This window comes from Antedon mediterranea, chromosome 6, assembly GCF_964355755.1.
Source record: "Antedon mediterranea chromosome 6, ecAntMedi1.1, whole genome shotgun sequence".
Classification (NCBI taxonomy): domain Eukaryota; kingdom Metazoa; phylum Echinodermata; class Crinoidea; order Comatulida; family Antedonidae; genus Antedon; species Antedon mediterranea.
Window position 1 is genome coordinate 20630749 of NC_092675.1, and position 17505 is coordinate 20648253.

The window sequence follows — 17505 nt, forward strand, 5'->3', positions numbered from 1 at the left end:
CTCTTAATTTTTACAACTGTAAAATTTTGAATGAATAGATGGAATGACCATTGACAATAGCTAGATCATCCGTGGCAGTTCCAGTAATTACAGCATTGATGTTATACTTTGTTGACAACATGAAGTAAACTGAAATTGTGAAATGAAATTGGACATGTGACTGACATAGATATCTGTAAACCTTTTGAAAATTTGATTTGATAGGAATAAACTAATCTACAGTTAGGAAAAAACTAAATTCTACTATTATAATATATGATTTTGCATTAGCTTATTGACATTTATTGACATAATAATTTAAAAAATATATTATCACATAATACCCCTGACGAAGGAATAGTGTTTTCCAAATGCTTTAGAAGTTCAGTGGCTGTATTCACCAATTACACTTCGGCTAAGAAAAACACATTTAAAATTTTAAAATTCCCATGCAAAAGTGAATACAAATATCTAATGTATGTGATTGGTAAATGTTACCACTAGATCTTATGCCAAATACTGGTAAATAAAATTGTTTAAATAAATGATCAACTTTCTTTAATTGTAAAACACTGGATTTGCCCCAGGTAAATTTAAAATGATACAATGTTCACCGATATCAGTTTGCAATTTTTGACTAATTATTACAAAAATAGGACACACAAATGTTATTTAATCACAGAAAACATCATAATTCAATTTTCATTTGTAACATTTTCCAAGTACATATCAAGGATCTTCCAGATTTCTGTAATGATATGTCAGCTATTTTCACAATGCAGTGTCAAGCAAATACAGAATCATATTGTAATTGTGACCATAGGACAAGAAAGACTAGTAGAAGAATGTTATTAATGACTCATCTAGCCTAAGGAAATAGTAATATGCTATATTGGATAACATGTAGATTCTATTCTGTAAATGAGTGCGTTTGACACAAAGACCATGTCAACTTGCCTGTTATCACAAAATTGATGGTATAATTACATTAACAGTTTTCTCTGATTTATATACTATAAAGGAAGTTGTTATAGTGTTTTATTGATTTCTTTTTTTGTATCGGCCAGAGATTAAAAAAAAAAAAGAAATAAGGGGCTAATAAGGAGATATAAATAATAAATAGGGGTTGCTTGTAGTGTTAACATTTAAATGACCCCTTGTTCATTTCTTGGGAGTGTCCCCTTGAATTGGGGGTATAATAGCAAAACATATTATTTGCCCCGTTTTGTAGTGTTAAAGCATACCTCTTGTTTGTTTCTTGGAAAGTTTTCTCCAATTACGACCATCTCCTATTCTAGAGACTCTCCTATTAGAAGATAGTACTTTTCTGGTGCCAAAGGTATTTCCATTTTAAATTTATTGATTCTACTGATTCATTTAACAATTAAGATTGTGCATTGTGCATATTAATTTTATTTTTTTCAAGAAACACAAAGGTGGTTTTGTACCGTAATCTTCACACCTTCTCAATATTATTTTAATTCTGAATATTAAATGTGTTGCTTATTTTTGGTATTTTAGCTGTAAGGGGAATTGGTATCATTACTCCAAGTATTATAAACAGAATTGACTTCTAAGTTGAGAAGAAGATTTAATGAGAATAGATTAAAATGTCTGAAGCAGTTAAATTAAAAAAGGAATTAGTTACAGTAATCAGTAAGTGTGTTATTGTTGTGAATGTATTATTAGTTTAATAAAATGCCGTTGGATGTGTTGGGGTACTTTATAAGTAAAAAGTTGAGCCAAGCCATGTGGTACATATGCTTTTATTTTATATTTCAAAGATTCCTGTACCAAGACGTGTTTCAAATGGAGTTTAAAATCTTTCCAGTATCATTCCAATCATTCCCAATTAGCTAGTATTTAATATACCTCCTTGATCATAATAAACAAAATGATTTTTATTTCCTCGACAACCTCAAATTTGGTTGAAAACTAAACTTCAAGATTTTTACTACATTTGTGCCAGTATCGTGAACGCCATAAACTGTAACATATAACTGCAATTAAACACTTAACAATACAAGGAATCTGACATTTTAGAGTAAAGAGCAAACATCTAGTTTGGTTATACTCTTTATATATATAGCATACGTTTTCCCCCAACAGAACTCATCCGATAAATGATATGGTTTGAAATTCAATATTTAAAGCTTAAAGTAAGTACCTTTAGGGTGTATGTCCATATTAATGCGTTATATATTTAAACTACACTCCATCTGCCAAAGTAAAGTAATGTACTTTGAAAATATAATTACTTGATGCTCGGAAGTGAAGGGTTTTTAAGCCACCTAGAACCTAACAGTCTCCAGGCAATTTAGTATCAACCTTACACTTGCTTTGATGTTGAATGATACTGATGGATAAGATATAAATACCCTTGAATTCGCTATCACTATAGTTTCATTACACAGCATGCCATGCCGGTACATTTTAAATCACTGAAATAATGGTATATCTATGATTGTTTTTGTTATTGATTGTTGATACCTTTAAGACAACACAAAGCAAGTGGCTTTAATAAAATTCCTACTAGCGTTATAAAAACATGAGTAGATAGAAAACGCATTAAAATGAGGAAGACAGATCAAATAACACCGCTATAATTAGAAAAATAAAATTCCACTTCAATCAACTCAGTTAAATTATCAATACTATATAGATACTGTTATATAATTATCAGAAAAAACATTACTCGTAATTGAAAATATATTGTATCGTTTTTATTTGACCTCAGAGAATGTTTAAAATGTGCTGTTTTTAAATTGATTGCTTTTAAGTAGGAAATTGGTATATTACAGCATCATCTTGTGATTACTAAGATCTGATTACTGTTACAGGTAGGAAGTTCAAGAAGAAAAAGAACACAAGACTCACTGTCGCCTGATAACATTTGCGAGATTCAATGTAATACTTTCTCTAGAAAATAGTGTAAACGCCTTGTCACTGTGAACCAAATAATCATTTGTAGGCAGCTTCTACTTCATCTAATTGCGATAAAGGATAACATTATATTAAGTACTATACAGACTGGACTAAGATGTTTATGATGCAGTGCTAGCTTTCTTAGATATAGGTTTTTACGCTGCTGAGCTCTGACCAGCTACGTCCCATGAGGACTACTCATTCAGAAGCTAAAGCAAGCAGCAGTTACAGTATCTAAGGCCGACAGTTTTGCGACTTTGTAAACTCGACTATAATTTATAGATCCCAGCTGCTGGACCTAAAAAACGTCAAGGAAAAGAGAGTCTTAAGAGAGTCTTTTACCGCTGTGAAGTCACATTGTCTCTAGAGGAATTTCAGTTGCATGCCTACAGGTTGAGGTCACACACACACACACACCCACACACAGCACATTAAAGTTCAAAATTGACCATTTTTAAATGGGCATGTGATTCATAATTAAAGAACTATCTTTGATTTGTATGTATTTTTAAAAAATAATTAGTCATAAATATATCTGAAGAAAGAACAATGATTAATTTTAAAATGTCGAGCAGCGTTTTTTGTAAGAAATATTTCTTGTTTAGGTTTTAACAGTTGCACTTTTTAATTCTCATTATGCATCTGTTTCATACAGTATTTGGATAAATATGATATTTTTGTCACTGTCAGCCTCTCATGAATCTGCATCTGAAATATCTAGCAGTCTCACTGATGTCCAGTGATGTGGTACTACTACGCATGCCTGAATGAAGTTAATAGCACACTGCCTTTGGGAATCTCCTTAGTTGTCTAGAGGTACTAATGGTGATGTTGGCCTTGCAAGCCTTTCCCAGTTGGGGTATAGTAGTAGATATACCACCAACAGGCATCAAAGTTTGGATCTGAGAGTTCATCTTCTTTGAAAGTGGGATCCGCCATCAGATCAGATGGGCTCCATCTGATATACAATATGATATACATCTTATTATTACACAATAACTATGTTGATCCGTCTGAGACACAAGTAGGTAAAAGTTGGAAACATTGTTATTTTTGTTTTCTTTTTTGATTTATGGCCAATAGAAACATGAAGTAGCCAACTGGCCTGGCCGTTGATATGTTTTGTGGTTCACTTTTTGTTGGAAATAAATTCCCAAAGCCACTGTTAATTTCACCAGATGTTTTCTTGTTTTATTATAACCCTCTTTCTTGACTTTTATGCTGTCAACTCGAAGACATTATGAGATTTTTATAATTTATCATCAGTCTAGTACAACAACACTGTCAATTATTTTTGTTTTTAAGTAGGGAAATTCACTGATGTGATTATAATTGTTTTTTATCATGTTTTGAAATAACAATCATGAGACTGTTTTGTATGAATATTATAAATAATAATTTTCTTTTAATGACATAGTAAATGGTTTTTTATTCAATATATTTAATCTTGGAGTGGTCATTATTTTTCAATACAGTTTGTATCTGTAGTCTAAATTTGCATAGGATTTTGTCATTGGACATAATGGATGGTTTTAGAAGAATTGAATGTGATGCATGCTGGAAAGTGCTTTTTAGCAAATTGAGTCTATAATCCTTTGTTAAATTGTGATTAATTGTGACAAAATATAAAGATCCTTAACGTTGAGTCGAGTGGCACTATAACCTATAGCCACAAAATCATCAAGATAAGAACTTAAAAAGTGGCAAATCTATAATTTGAAAATGGGACGAGAGACAAGGCGTAAAATTATTGAAATGAATTGCTGAACTTAATCTGATGTCCTATATTTTGCTGGACCCACAAAGCCGACGCTAGATTTCCACAAATGTTGAGTCGGCTGGGTCGGGCAACAACAATTTGAAAGCAATATTAGATGATAAGCCCTGATTTAGTTGCTCTTATCCCTCAAGGAGACAATGTCATTCGCTTCACTGACAAATGTCACATCAAAATGTTTGCTCATCAACGTTCCTCTAATGTTTATGTAATATCATCCACTGTGTATGCATTATTTTGCACTGTGTGGTCCTAATTTTTCATCTGCGTCCCATTTAGACATGTAATTGCATCATTTTTTCATCAAACCTGTCAACACTGCTCATTCGATGCTACTCTAGGTTGAACCTGCATCCATATCTGCAGTTTGAATGCAAGATTCCAGGTGGCACTTGAGAGAAAATATTTTCAACAAAGTAATAATGGTTTGAATGAACATAAACAAAGCAATTTATTGAGAGAACCTGCAACACATAATGAATGTTACTAGGAGATAATTTTGTGTTGACGTTCAAAAAATCGATTTTCATTTTTAAATGTCTAACCGTACAAAGCAGATGAAATGCTCTGATAATTTTCTGTTTATATTTACTGTCAGTTAAATGGGGCATTTATTTATTAACAATTATGGTTGATACATTTGGAATTGTTATGAGCTTTTGTTAAAATGTTGTTTTTCACCTTTGTCACAGAATAATGAACTGTAAACGAAGAAATAGTTTGGCTGTTTTTTTGTTTTCATTTAGGTTTTTGCTTATGTTATTGAGATCCAGCCATTGATATCCACCTCATCATTGTCATTTTTTCAGTAATTCTCCTTTGGATTTATGTATATATATAAATAATTCCAATATCCAATATTTTAAGAATCATTTAATTTTGTCTCCAATTATTGATATGTATTTGGAGGAAAGTTCTTATGTAGAAACTTTCTTGCCTATATTTACATATAAACCAGGTGAAAATGTGTCTTGTACACATGTGAATTCAGGTGTATAGCGCGTCATACAGGTGGGAAAGAGGAAAGGGATGTCATTTGGTTATGTCCTTCCTAAATGTTTACAAAACACATGTGACAAGTGAGTGAGTGAGTAGCTGAATGGTTAAGACAGTGGAACCGTAATTATGTAACCATAACATCTTCAAAAGTTCAAGACTCACTCGCTCCATGGTTCTGGTGGTAGAACGAGTCTTCTCGGATAAGGACTATAAACCGTAGGTCCAGTGTACACATCTAGCTCATGTGCACTTTAAAGAACCTAGTACATCTTTCAAGACGAGTACCCCAGTGTACTAGTGCACATTATAACTGGACACTCTGGGGTCATTTCAATTCAATTTAAGTTTCTCCAGTGCATTCTACTTTAAAAAAAAACTCTTATGCTATATTATATATGATGTATCTTATGAAAATAAAATTGAATTCAATGTGTGACTATACTTAAAATGAGGTACTGCACAGTATACTGTAGGATGATGATGATGATGATGATAATCCAATCATTTGTAGAATATTAGCTCATTTCTGTTTTATTTTTATTTTCAGAGGTGTTAGTTGAAGGCCAAAATATGTCTGTACCATCCACTGTGCAGTCAATTACAAGGTGAGAATCTTATTCAAACCTAAATCAAATCTTTATTAGAACTTTGATACTTAAAGTTTACGTAATTGTAGAGCTGTATAATGGGCCTTTTGCTGGTGTGTCCCACTTTTACTTCATTTCAACATAAAAGCATACATTACAATAATACTAACAAAGTGTAATAAACTCATTAATTATTTACCATCTATAATTGTGTATACCTTTTTAGGCATATATATTTATATTACATAGCCTTGTAAAAACATGAACGTGATTGGTTGAAACTGCTTCACATGACTACCGCTGCAAGGATCAGAATGATATTTTTTCGGGAAGGATATTTTGATCTTTAGAAAATATATTTTCCTCAATTGCGCTTTGGAAAATATATATTCCCTCGAGCAAAATGTCATTCCCTCGGGATGTCAAAGCAGGCATCTTTATAATATAACCCTTTTTATTTGTTTTTTTTTCATTATTTTTTTTCTTGTATCTATCATACATTATATATCACATATTTTTACATTTTAATATCTGGTATTTGTCCAATAATAATAATATAAAATAATAATAATATAATATTATATAATATATATAATTGTATTGATAATTTTAACGTCCCAGATTTCCATATATACCCTAAAGCACTTGTTTTCAATGTATTCTATTTTTAGTACACGGTAATCCACAACATTTATCATTTACACTCCTTATTCGCCTTGCCTTCATTGTTTTCAGATTTTTTTTTTGTGAAATTACACAAATTAAGAGTATGAAAATAACAGCTTGATACAATGTTACTTCAGTAGCAGTTATTGTGACAGCATATATGATGTATGCCAGTTGTTCATTCAAAGTTCTGTGAGCCATAACCACAGAATAAATGAAACTGTCTGTTGAAATCAATCAGTACACCAAATCATGCTTGTAAAGCCTTTTGGTTTGCATTGCTTAATGCCTTCCAAGCAGATGTCTGACGGAGTCACTTAGTTATACTCCAACCTATAGGTGAAATATTTAGCTAGCTTATAATTACAGAAATATATAATTATATGTACTTAAATGTTTAAGCTATAATGTGAGAGCAGTTATTATTTAATGATTTTACCAGATTTTACCAAATGTCTACGCTATTATTGGTAGTTGTTGGAGCCCTTTAGACACTGATACTCCTGGGGAATAGGGACATGTTAAACTTGGCGCTGTGGACTTGGGTGATACACTTTTCAACTACATGCTTCTCCTCTAAGAGCCTGTTTCTATAGAGCAGAGAATACGGTTTTGAATACCGTTCTTTTCAAGAACCGTTTTTTCATGCCAGCAGAAATGGGTCCCCACAAAAAACCACAAAAAAGAACCGATCTTAAAAACGGTTTCAAAAACCCCAATTGATTGCTGTCTCGATCGCAAAGAACCGTTCTGAAACCGGTTTACACGGAGCAATTTTTAGCTGCAACACAATCACGGTCTCAATTTCACTTCAAAAACTGAACTCTGCAGTCTGCTGCACTGGGACGATTGCGGTCAACTTGCAGTCAAACCCGCGCGATAGGACCTACGGTAGGCCTAAGTCATTTTTATTTCTCTAGATAGTGAGTATTTTATTTAACTAAAAAATGTTGACCGATGCCATTGAGGTTCGTAAAAAATATGTGAAGGGAAGAAGATGAGAGGACTTGTCAGGAGTCGGAAGAAAGACTCACGTAGGCCTAGGCCTACATATTTTTATACTTTAACCAAGGACCACAATAACGTTTCAGGTAATAATTCCCCCTTCTATGATGAAATGGATGCTATTTCTTGGGGATAGCGCTATGCGAAAAAAAGTAAACATAACCTCGATCCAATCGCGCTTCCGCCTAACGAAGTGCATTGTGGTGTATATAATGACGTCATTCATAACGAACGCACATGGACGGAACCGGTTTTATTGGACTAAAAATTGAGCTGCAACGCGATCTTTATTTATAAACAACAGCCGAAACCGGTTTCCAAAAAACTGTTCTTTTTTTATTTTCAATAGAAACATGCCCTAAGAGTCATGTCATATCAGTACTCCTAATTCTACCCCTCTCTCATCTGTCCACAACAGTGGTTTTATGAAACTGCAGAACCCCCTCTTGTGTCTAGGTTCTTAAAGTGCACATGAGCATTTTATGTACACTATTGTTCATAGTTTTATCTCCACCAGAACCATGAATTGAGTAAGCCTTAAACCCTTACCATAAGGCTATGGATTACTTTTCCAGTCTCTTAACCACCCGGCAACTCACTCTATGTGAAATTTATTTTCTTTCAGCCTTAACAGTCCATCATCTCAGTATATTCGCATGGATCAACCATTGAACAATATCACAGCATTTATTGGTGGACGTGCTCAGTTTCACTGCAAAGCATCTGGAAACCCCCAGCCCGAATTTTCATGGAACAAGAACAACCAGTTGTTAATACAAAGCACTGGATCATTTGTTATTAAAGAGTATGATTGGGGATCACGACTTACTTTAAAAAATATTGATATTATTGATGAAGGAACTATACAGTGCACAGCAAGAAATGATGCTGGAATTGAAAAATCAGTAGCACTTTTGTCAGTAGATCCAAGTAAGTGTATTAAACCCATGCAATCTATCAACAGTATAATGAACTCCGGAGATCAAAGGGTTTATCTGTGGCTGGGACATGATCAGTTCCACCCCTTACAGGCACCGCCATTGAAATGAATTGAATTGATTCCCATATTGCAAGATACTGATATTTGACTCTTGTCAAAATATATGTAGTCCTAAATAGTCACAACTTAGAACATGCTAAGTTATAGAGAAGTTTGGCAAATGGGGGTAGGGTGGAAAGAAAAATACAGTATACACATTTTGCATTTGTAATATTTAACAAATCTCTGAATATAAACTAAATAGTTATTTTGTAATGTTTTATTTTATATGTTACAATGTCGGAATGCTCTAACTCTTGTTTCCTTCATTTTTCATTTTAATATTATGTATTTTACCTTCTTTATTTTAAAGATATTGTAACAGAAGAAGAAGTAGCAAGGTAAGATAAATCATAAACATAAAACAAAAACTAAATCTTTAAAATTATTTGGCAAATGAATTACTATGTACAAAGACTAAATCTTTACATTTATTTGGCAAATGAATTACTACCGGTATGTACAAAAACTAAATCTTTACAATTATTTGGCAAATAAATTACTGTGTACAAATGTTTTTGGTTATCATTTATTACCAAATATGGATGATGAATAAAGTGAATCTTAACTATTCATGTATGAGACCACAAGCATGAGTTAATCTTTTCGTCAGACATGTACACAAACTTTACCCCAGGCCTACTTTGTTTGTACAGACAGACTGGTAGCATGTATACTGGATAACTTAGAAATGAAGAAATCCCCAAGGAAAAGAAATTACTGAATGCTATTGAGCCCCTTAAGCTTATTCACACAATATCACACAACCCTTGGGTCAAAGTGCCAGAGGATAGTTGTAAAGATTGGAATGGTTTTACAATATAAAGCAATTTATTATAGGGTTATGTTATAGAGGATAATCATATTTTTTAATTTGATTTCATCATTATGGAAATTTGTTGGTTGTATTAAATAAAACAACTTGATTGCAACTTTATTTTCCAAGTTAATCATGTTATCAAAAAGGCCTGATGTGGTGTAATTTGCAAACAGTTACTCCACACACCAAAAGTGCACTCTAATAACTATATACAAGTCATTCTCTTCCAAAACCTCTAGAATTGATCCAACCCATGATTTCTTGCGCCTCTTCGGCCCAGTAGACAACTGGTCTATTACCAAAATATTTTGTAATCCTGTTTTACATTAAAGTAACAAACAATATTAACATTGAATCAAATCTCATAGTGACTTGTACCCTTAAAACAAGACAAACCAGTTTTTAATACACCCTTGTCTTCTTCAGTTATTATTTAAATTGTACGTTTTTGCTCTGAGTCTTAACAGATTAACAAATTGATTGATAGCTTGGTGTATATAGATATTTAATTTTAATGTTAGCCTATTGTAACCATCACAGTTTTGTAAATTACAAACATGATGAAGTAACCCAGACTCTTCATGTACAGAATGAATGAATGATGTTTATATGGTATATAATACATTAGGGTTTTTATTTATTTTTTATATAACAGAACCTTGTTTTTCAGAAATCATGTAAATTAATGAAATTTTGCTACAGGTAGTAATTTAAGAACAGACAAATACACTCAACATTAAATAAAACTTGTAAATCTCTTTTGTATTATTCAACATACAAATCAAACAGTTATTATAGCTGTTTTACGCATTATGTTTTGTTTTTTTCTTTACAGTACTGAAGCACGCTGTGAGTCATACCAAGGAGATGTATGTGTACTTCAATTTATACAAACAACCGTATTTATGAAAGCCAACACAATACAGCAGGAAATTGAGAGAAATCTTCAAGAAGCATTTGGCAAGATCAATGACTTGTCCATGGTGTCTTCATCGTGCCGGCAGAAAATCATGCACGCAATGTGTCTTGATGCGTTCCCACTGTGTACTCAACAAGCCTCTAATAAATACACAGTACATAAACTATGTTTCAATGACTGCATGCAACTGGAAAGGGACATCTGCTCCAATTTGTATGTTTATGCCGATGAACAACATGATGATATTCTGTCAGTAATGCTACCTGTATGCTCAGAGCTGCCATTTTCTGGATCAGTTCAGGGTAACCTATGTCAGCCTGTTCTAACAAGTAAGGATATGACATAGATCATTTAATAATACGATAGAACCCCTCCTTTGGGACACTCTTATTAAAGGTACACTTTCCTATGATATGATCAAAGGCCAAAATATGTTTTAACACTATAGCCACCCCCAGGGGACACCAGCCTTTCAACTAACAATAGTTTAACTAACAATAGAACAGTAAAACTAATACCAAATGGGTAAATTTGAAAGAAATAGGTTTTTTAAAACTACCCGTATTAAAAAACCTGTAAATTAAATCAAATTATGTTTTAAAATTACAAATCACAAATTATAATTCTTGCCTCTTATGCAAAAATGAAGTTTTTCTCGAGAAAATGCAATTTCAGTTTACTTGTTATTTATTTATTACTTTAAGACTGCTCGCCGGCTTTTGAAAATTCTCTCCTATCTTTTAACACTAGCAGGTCTGAAAATAATACTAAAAAGTGGTCCAGAGTTGGGACCGTGGTCCGGATTGCCTCCAAAATTTAATGGAGTGGTCCTTGACCTCAAATCTATCTGTAATTTTTTGGTAAACATCTTGTAATAACTTTTTGAGTAATCCTGCTAACAAACACGCGATCGACTAATACATGGCGGAGTTAAAAAATGAGATTTTAAACCAGTTATTTGAAATTTGTCCGACTATCCTCCTGCCAAGAAATTGGGGTTCATTTATTCACACAGTTAATAATCAGTTATTTGCTGTTAGTAGAAACAGGCTGATAGAATAGTGGCGTCTAATTTGGATCAGGAAATATCGTGTGCAATGACATTATGATCCACGTTCTAACATTTCAAATAACTGAAATTATAGCTGTATTCTTCCTGTCCAGACATATTGGTGTTTTCAAATTTATATCACGTTACAATTAATTCGGAACTTGCAAATACCACTAGTGGCATTCTCATCGTGTGAAAATATCACGCTGTCAATCAATGTTGTCTATATACACAGTGATCTATGACAGATCGTTATTATGTTTTGCGAGCGGAAGCCACTGTTAATTAAATATGCTACTTTAAAAACTGAATTAAACTGTACCTGTGTATTTGAATAGGTAATTTAAAACTCTGTCTACACTATCAAACTTTATGTGACAAAAAATGTGATGTGCCCATATATGGACATGATGATGTCATATCACTACCATATTTGGGTATATCACTACCATATTTGGGCACATCACACTTTTTTAGTTTGATAGTGTACACAGAGCTTTACAAGCATTCTTCTTGCTACAGTGGAACCCCTATTAAGGGGACACCTTTGGGAGCCAATCAATTGTCCATTTAATAGGTATATCTATTAATTGGCGTTAAAACATAAAAATGAATAGTGTTGTCCCAAAGGAGTGTTTTGTATTTAAAAAATAATTTTATGACATCCATATATGGAACATTTAATACCTTTTTTTTATTGAATGTTTATTTTCACAGATGTAACTAATGAGTGGAGACCACCAATAGATGAGTAAGTGATGTAATATATTAATTTTTTTTTTTAAGAGTTTTTTCTACTCCCATTTTGGGCAAAATTTAAAGATGGATTTAAAATGAATTGTCTCACCTCACCATTTTCATAATAAATAATAATGACATAACTGTACCTTATACAATTGAGAATACAGAGAATAGAAATTCTAAGTTGGGCTCAAACTCAAGACCTCCAAATCACTTGCCTGGCACTCGTACTTCTAGACCACCATGCTTGCCTAGACTAGACTAGATTCGAGCTGTTGTTTTTAATTTATTTATTTCTTTTATTAAAATTTAAAATGTATTAATTCATGCATATTCATTGATTGTAATTGTAGTTTTTGCGTCAGGGAGTTGAGTAATTAGATGTTTTGCCCTACTAACTCTGACGTAATTTGTACTTTATACTAAGTACATTTGAGAATACTTGCGAAAAAATTAGTAGTAGTTCTCAAGGGGGACTCGAACCCACAACCTCCAGATCACTAGCCTGGCGTTCATACCTCTAGACCACCGAGCTTGCGCTGATGGCTAGTGGTTAGATTCGAGCCCAAGTAAGCAGCGGGTACTGCACCAACAAGATTGTAAATGTAGTTTTTGCGTCAGGGAGTAGGGCAAAACATCTAATTACTCAATCATCGTGGGTTCGAGTCCCACCCGAGAACTATTTGCGAATTTTTTCGCAAGTATTCTCAAATGTACTTAGTATAAAGTAAAAATTACGTCAGAGTTAGTTGGGCAAAACATCTAATTATTCATTGATTGTTATTTATTTGATTTTGATTAGGAAGTACATTCATACTGTACACAATATGGAAAATACCACATTGAACGCTAATGATAAAGCCACTATGAAGTGTGCTATACAGGGTAATCCACAACCCTACTATCAGTGGTACAAAAATGATGCACCGATTGAACCACAGACTGGTAAACGCATTAAGATACAGAAGTTTGAGTGGGGTTCAAGACTGACCATTAAAAACGTAGAAACAACTGACATTGGCTATTATCGCTGTGATGCTACAAATTCCGTTGGAAAACGATCAGTTACTGGGATACTCTATGTTAAAATTGGTAAGTTTTTTTTCTTCTGAAAAATGATGATATAGCCATGTAGTGTAGGCCATGGGAATTTTGAAATTTATCATAAATTTAAGACAACAATGACAGTTTCCATACGTAAGCAGATACAAGTGGGGCCTAGTCGCTCCTCCTAAATTATGGGAATTACAATGCAAAAGATAGGACATTAGGTTCAGAACTTAATTTTACAATTTTTAGGCCCCTGTCTCCCTATTTCAAAATCATGACAGACAATACCGCATTTAATAAATTTTATGTAAATACTCTTTAACTCTTCTCTGCCTTTATTTTGTTTTGTTTACAGCTCCACACAGGCCAGAAGAAGGGTAAGTGTTTTCATATTTAATTACTATTGACTGTTTTATAACATACCTTTTTCACACCTTCATTTAGGGTGTCTAGAAAACTCAGATATATCTGAGATCTGAGTTTTCTAGACACCCCTTCATTTGTGTTTGAATGCATTTCAAATTTTTATTCAGTAAAGCTAATGTACACTTGCACAAAAATAATTGATATTCTTTTATATAATATGAAAATAAAATATTACAATAGGTATGTCCTGGGTTGACTTATACCCATGTTAAATTTTCTATGCCGCAACTATTTCTGCCTTTGTGCATAAACTGGATTACACAATTCTACATTTTGTAAACAAGGGCGGATCCACACAATCCACAATTACAGGGCGGACGAGGGAGCGCTACATTTAATATTAACAGCAAAAATAGATATTATATAAAAATAGATATCAAAATAGCCCCAAGGGCTACTCCCAGGATCCACCCATGGTGAAATGGTGCATTGCTGACTCTTATGGCAGCCCCTGCATCTAGTATCTGCCTTTCCTCCGGTGAAGGTGGGCACTAGACGAGAGAAGTCCTTGATCAATGTTAGGACCAATCAAGGTGCTTTAAACAGTCCTGGCATTGTTTGTATCAAACCTGTTAGTGGTGGTAATTATCGCTGTTGCTTTCGATTGAATAAAATAAATAAATAAATTTTGCAAATGGCTGAATCCGATGATTTTAATTAATATTTCTATATTTTCATTTCTTTAGAAAACCAGATTATGGTATGTGCCAGGTGTACAATGGAGCAATGTGTTCTAAGATCCTGACTAATAGGACTGTGTTTATTGGTGGAGGGCATACATTGACAGACATAGACAGTAGCTTGACTGCTGCCTTTTCCTTTCTTTTCCGAAGTAAAGATCTAAGTCCGGATTGTTCCAACCATGTCATTCCATCTCTTTGTCATTACACATTCCCATATTGCGATGAGAACGGTCAACCACGAGAAATCTGTCGAGATGAATGTGAAATGCTCGAGAAAGTAACATGTCGGCAAGAATATGCTATTGCCCAATCGGAGTTGATACCACAATGTAAATTGTTACCAGTTGCCGGATCTAAAGAAAGTGCAAACTGCATACGTATTGGGATTCCTCATGTTAAAGTGATTCGAAGTAAGAAAACAGATTAGTAATTTACAATTACAGTGGAAATCCACCCTTGGCGCACACCTATTCAGGTGACACCACTTTTTAAGGGACAAGAATACTCTCTTGTGAAACGAACTCTAGGGGACATTTTGTTGGTCTCAAGGTGTCCCTTAGTATACGTTCTACTGTATTCAATGTTTAATACCCATTCTTCAATAAACAATTTTGATGGAAAAGAATCATTGCGTATAGAGACTTCCCCAAAACATTCTTTTTTGTACTTTTAATTATTTCATACTCATTTTTTAAATCGATTTTCTTAAAATTGAATATTCAAAATTTCTTTTTTCTTTCATTTTTCTGGATGTAAATTAAAGAAATAAATATTTATGTCTTTTCTTAGATGATACATGTTATAACAATAGTGGTGAGAACTACTTGGGTCGAATGAATATAACCAAATCTGGGCTGGTATGTGCTCCGTGGAATACAAACTTGGTGAGTAAAGTGGTTTAAAGCTATACAAGGTTTAAACTAGAGCATATTTGTACTGTATGTTTGTTCTGTGTATAGAATTTTTACATATACATTGAGAGAGTGAACAATTCACTATTGGCAGTCATAACACTATTTGTTTAAATAAAATAATAATAAAAACAAGTAGAACATTGACTGACCAATCTCATTTCATTTTCAACTGTAATATTTCTAGTGTTAAAATTTTTTTATTATTTTGTACAGCAAGTACCACGTTTAAGTCCAGGGAAGTACCCAGAACTGGCTGGAGGTCATAACTATTGTCGTAACCCTGGTAGGCAACTGGCAGGACCATGGTGCTATCCTGTTAACAAAAATTATCAAGAGCTATGTGATGTTCCAAAATGTTGTAAGTTCTTAAAACTATAAATAAATGTTAGCAGGACTTCTAAAGCTTGGTTCCCACTAGAGACGCAACAAAACGATGTAATGCAATGTAAGGGATTTCACCAATCACGAGCGATGTTTTATTTGAACTGTCGTTTGCCATTGGTCAACTCGCTTGTGTTGCGCTTACGTCCTTGTGTTACATCCTAATGGGAACCAAACTTAAGTATGATGATGATCAGAGACAAGAACTGAATTTTTGAATTGTGATGTTGAGATATACATAGAGATTGAAACATTTTGGGCCAAATTGTAGAAATTAGAACTCAACAAATTATGGAAGTTAGTATTAGATGTCGGAATCAGTCAGTTCTACCCCCACATTGTACTATTTTAAATTCATTAAGCAAGACTAGGCTATCCGCAAAGTGTCATCACAAGAGTCAAATGGCTGTTAAGGCAGGGCGCCGTTTACCGTACCTAAAGAGCCAACAACATCGGCAAGGGTTCGAGGCTGACTCGCTCCTAGTTCTGGTGGTGGAACAAGTCTTCTCGGATAAGGACTATAAATCGTATGTCCAGTATACACAGTTATAACCTGTGTCTACTTTAAAGAAACCAGATCATTCGAGAAGATTAGGGGGTTACCCCGGTGAACTGGTTCACAAAATAGCCCCTGTATCAGGGGGATTACCACCTATCTGATAGGACAGTGATTAATTTACTATTGGTAATCCTTGGCCACATTGCCTAAAGACATAAAATAAAATAAAAAAAACAGTGACGGACACCCTTGGGCTTGTCTAATATGTCTGGTGTTTCAGAAATTCTGGTATTGCAAATGTGTTTTTAATGGTAACAAATAATTTATGACCTTTTGGACTTCAAGAAAAGTAAGAAATAGGGAAGTTTCTCGTTTCCGGAGAGTCCGGCTTTGTGAGAGTCCGTTGTATCTGATAATTTGTACACAACTGAATTATTGACTGCATGTTACTTTTGAATGAAAAACAAAAATATCTTTTTGGCTTTGTTATTATTAGGGCTTTTTTGTTGCATAAATATAAAGAAATATATATGTTATATAATTAATAATTTAATATTTAATATATAATTCAAAATTTTAAACATTTAAAATGTTTGTCTTCAGTTGTTTTACCATATACAGGTTCAACTAGTGAGAGTCACATACTTTACATATTGATACCAGCTATTGCATTGATACTGCTAATAGTCATCTGCATGTGTATATGTTTCTGTATGAGACAGTCAAGATTGTTACAGACAGACCACAATGCAGTTGAAGCTGTTGCCATGCAACAAAAACCTTCTGTAAGTAATTACTAAAAGAGAAACAAACATTTTAAAAGGTATTATGATTATAGTTGATATCTCCAAATTTAGTTTGATCTCTATTGTAAAATTGTCAAGATTTCCTGCAAACATATCCATAGCAATATATGTTTTAACACTACAGCCAACCTCTATTCGTGGGACACCTCTATTAGGAAGAAACTTTCCTAAAAAAACCAACAATAGGCAATATATGTGTTAACACTACAGCCAACCCCTATTCAGGTGACACCCAGTT

At 33.5% G+C, this 17505-nt stretch overlaps 1 protein-coding gene across 1 annotated transcript in view; it reads left to right on the forward strand.

Moving 5' to 3' along the window:
- Positions 1–17505, forward strand: part of LOC140051181 (inactive tyrosine-protein kinase transmembrane receptor ROR1-like) — a 74100-nt gene that overhangs the window by 51913 nt on the left and 4682 nt on the right. Inside the window, exons 2-12 of the mRNA XM_072096315.1 lie at positions 6228–6285; positions 8564–8868; positions 9291–9318; positions 10633–11045; positions 12485–12518; positions 13311–13600; positions 13914–13935; positions 14671–15077; positions 15457–15551; positions 15795–15939; positions 17065–17246. Of these exons, the coding sequence (XP_071952416.1) occupies positions 6228–6285; positions 8564–8868; positions 9291–9318; positions 10633–11045; positions 12485–12518; positions 13311–13600; positions 13914–13935; positions 14671–15077; positions 15457–15551; positions 15795–15939; positions 17065–17246 (1979 nt within the window). The remainder of the gene's footprint in view (positions 1–6227; positions 6286–8563; positions 8869–9290; positions 9319–10632; positions 11046–12484; positions 12519–13310; positions 13601–13913; positions 13936–14670; positions 15078–15456; positions 15552–15794; positions 15940–17064; positions 17247–17505) is intronic.